The sequence below is a fragment of the Loa loa genome (genome assembly GCF_000183805.2).
Source record: "Loa loa unplaced genomic scaffold supercont3.157, whole genome shotgun sequence".
Taxonomy (NCBI): Eukaryota; Metazoa; Nematoda; class Chromadorea; order Rhabditida; family Onchocercidae; genus Loa; species Loa loa.
The window spans coordinates 8,829-11,481 of record NW_018108337.1 but is presented as its reverse complement, the minus strand read 5'-3'; the positions used below and the strand labels follow the sequence as shown (position 1 = coordinate 11,481).

The 2,653-nt window shown below is 35.8% G+C and overlaps 1 protein-coding gene across 1 annotated transcript in view; it reads right to left on the bottom strand.

Moving 5' to 3' along the window:
• LOAG_17939 (hypothetical protein) overlaps window positions 1-2,653 on the bottom strand; it is a gene marked incomplete at both ends in the record, with an annotated part of 8,117 nt that overhangs the window by 4,685 nt on the left and 779 nt on the right. The window contains 5 exons of the mRNA XM_020450607.1: window positions 268-679; window positions 848-988; window positions 1,161-1,429; window positions 1,578-1,810; window positions 2,233-2,445. Coding sequence (XP_020305689.1) covers window positions 268-679; window positions 848-988; window positions 1,161-1,429; window positions 1,578-1,810; window positions 2,233-2,445 — 1,268 coding nt within the window. The remainder of the gene's footprint in view (window positions 1-267; window positions 680-847; window positions 989-1,160; window positions 1,430-1,577; window positions 1,811-2,232; window positions 2,446-2,653) is intronic.

Here is a 2,653-nt window from a genome sequence, read left to right as displayed (position 1 = left end):
AATGTCCCTTAAAAATATTACGTTTTCATCATCTACATACTAACTTTTGCTTTCCAGCTGCATTTAAAGTCAGGAAATCATCAAGAAATATTAACTAAAGCTATTTAATGCTGTAACCAATGAAGGACAGTGTTCAGCCATTAGAGTTTCGCAGAAGTGTTTTTAATGCTTTTTTGCACTAAATTAATAACTAAGTTGAAGGTAATGGAAAGGATGAATTGGTTCCTTAAAATATGAAAGCGGAATGAATTTTCCACCTGATCAGACCAATCGAGAGTTCCAATACCACTGTCCGCATCTTGATTTTCTTTCAGAGAATCTTCCAGTTGACTGGCACCATCAAATATAAACCTACGATCATCTCCATAAGTGTAATCAAAATCGGCGCTACCATAATCACTGCTTCCTGGTGCTGATGGGATATCTGTTTCCTGGATATCAGTTCCAGTGACAATACTCGACACGATGCTTGGATGTCTGAAGTCGGAATCACAGCTGCTATTTTCAGTTATTGTGTAATCACTATCGATTTGCGGTAATGTGACACTGGTGGAGGATGTAGCAGATGATTCCACAAAGTTCGTAAGGATTTCATGCTTGGCCATATCCTGATCACCAATATCTCCAGATTTTTTATCCTCACGCCATCCATTTTCTTCAATGTAATCTCCTGATGTTTCTAAAACAAATGGTTTTTATTTGGTACATTGGATGCAAATAGATTACTTATGCTTTATTATAACTAGTACTTTATTCAAATCTTATTCCTGCACTTTATTTAATTGAATTGGATCTAGTTTTCAGATACAGATTTTTATTATTTCAAGAATTTAAGAAAAAACATTACCAGTTTGGGAAACAGGTTGAGATGAAATCGCATGAGTGGCTTCGAAATGTCCTTCCTGTGCATCTTTCGTTTCTTTCGTTACAGATACGATTTTGGCCCTTTCAGTTGGTGAAAGCCCTGCTAAATTATCGTGGACCCCCTCTGTAAGAATGCGCAGAAGAATGACGCAATGAAAAAGTTTCTTCAAGACATACATAATGGCAAAATTATTACCTTCAGTCATTATTTTATTGATTATCTGGAGTATTCCTAAATTTAATACAAGGAAAAACTAGAATGATTTGTATCGAGATACTTCAATTAAGAAACAAACCATTAATCGGCATGGTTAGGAGCGGTGTATTCGAGACCGGAAACAATGATGACACAGGCGGAATGATATTTGATTCCTCAAACTCGGCAGCTTTCATCACGCTGATAATTTGGCTTCGTTCGGCTGATGACAAATATGACAAATCCACTTCACCCACAATGTCCGAGGATACAAAGGAAAGGGGCATCACAACAGACGACTTCGACTCTACTTCACCGATTGAGACAGAATCCACTTTCGACTGTTCAGATAAACTACTTATAGAATCTCTAAAAATATTAAATTGCGATAATGCCATTTGTTCAGTGAAGAAATTAACACGATTTGTAATTTAAAAAAAATCAATATTGACAAACTTTCTGGATAACAGTTGAAAATGGAATGTGGAGCTATCAGGGCGTAAGAAATTTCAACAACCTTCGATCCTCATTCTTGAAAAATGAATCCAGTGTATGCAAAATAGATATTTTGACCGGAGTTGGTGATACACTAGTCGATGCCATGTCTAATTCAGCGCTTGCCATTACCGCCATGATTTTTTGACGTTCTTCCTCTGACAAATTGCTCAAACCAGGCAATAATTCATTTTCAGGAAAGGATGGACTTGGAGATAACGGATACGACGATGGCACCGTTTGCAGAGATTTTGGCTACAAATCAAACATGTATAAATTTGATGTTCATCAGCGAACACTGCAAACAGCAATTCACAAAAAAATCCAAGTATAAAATTTTGTAGATTTTAAAGAATCAACCTTTTTTTGCACTCAGAGATGTGATTAGTATTGTGATATGATAAGTCTAACAGTTTTTAATTCCATTTCAAAGGAAAATTGAAAAAATAGTGAAAGAGAGAACAAACATTTCGAAAACAAATTTAAGTTTAAACTTAAATGACCCAGTTGTTGTTGTAGTCTTAACGAGAATAATGAGACTAAAATCAGTTTCATTAGAACTGAAAGTATTATGGCATTACCTAGGAAAAAAAAACAGTTTTAAATCAAGTATTGCAAATTTCATTGTATTTTCAGCTTGCTATGTCGTAAGAAAAGAAACAAGAACGCCTGCCAACCTCGATGATTGTTGTCAAGTTGGAAGTAGAGCTAGTATGCTGTGCAACTTGCGCAAGTTGCTCAGTAGCCTGTTTCGCACCCTTGAATGCATCACTAGCCAAACGGGACAATGAACCAAACATACTCTTTGTGGCAATACGTGGTTTACTTTCGGTATTTCGCTGCTTCTCTTTTTCTATACCTATAAATTGAAGAGACAAACTTAAATAGCACTAAAATTGTCTTAAAAGTAGGCAGTATCCATCCTTATAACTCTTTTTATTCCCGTAAACGTTCGTTCCACAAACAAGGTTGTTCAAGATTTTCAAACTAATCGATAATNAGAATATAACACATGGCTAAAAGAGGGATAAAGTCCATCTTCTTTACTGTATTATTGAGCAAAGATACCGTACCGTACCTGGTAAAAGAAGATACCGT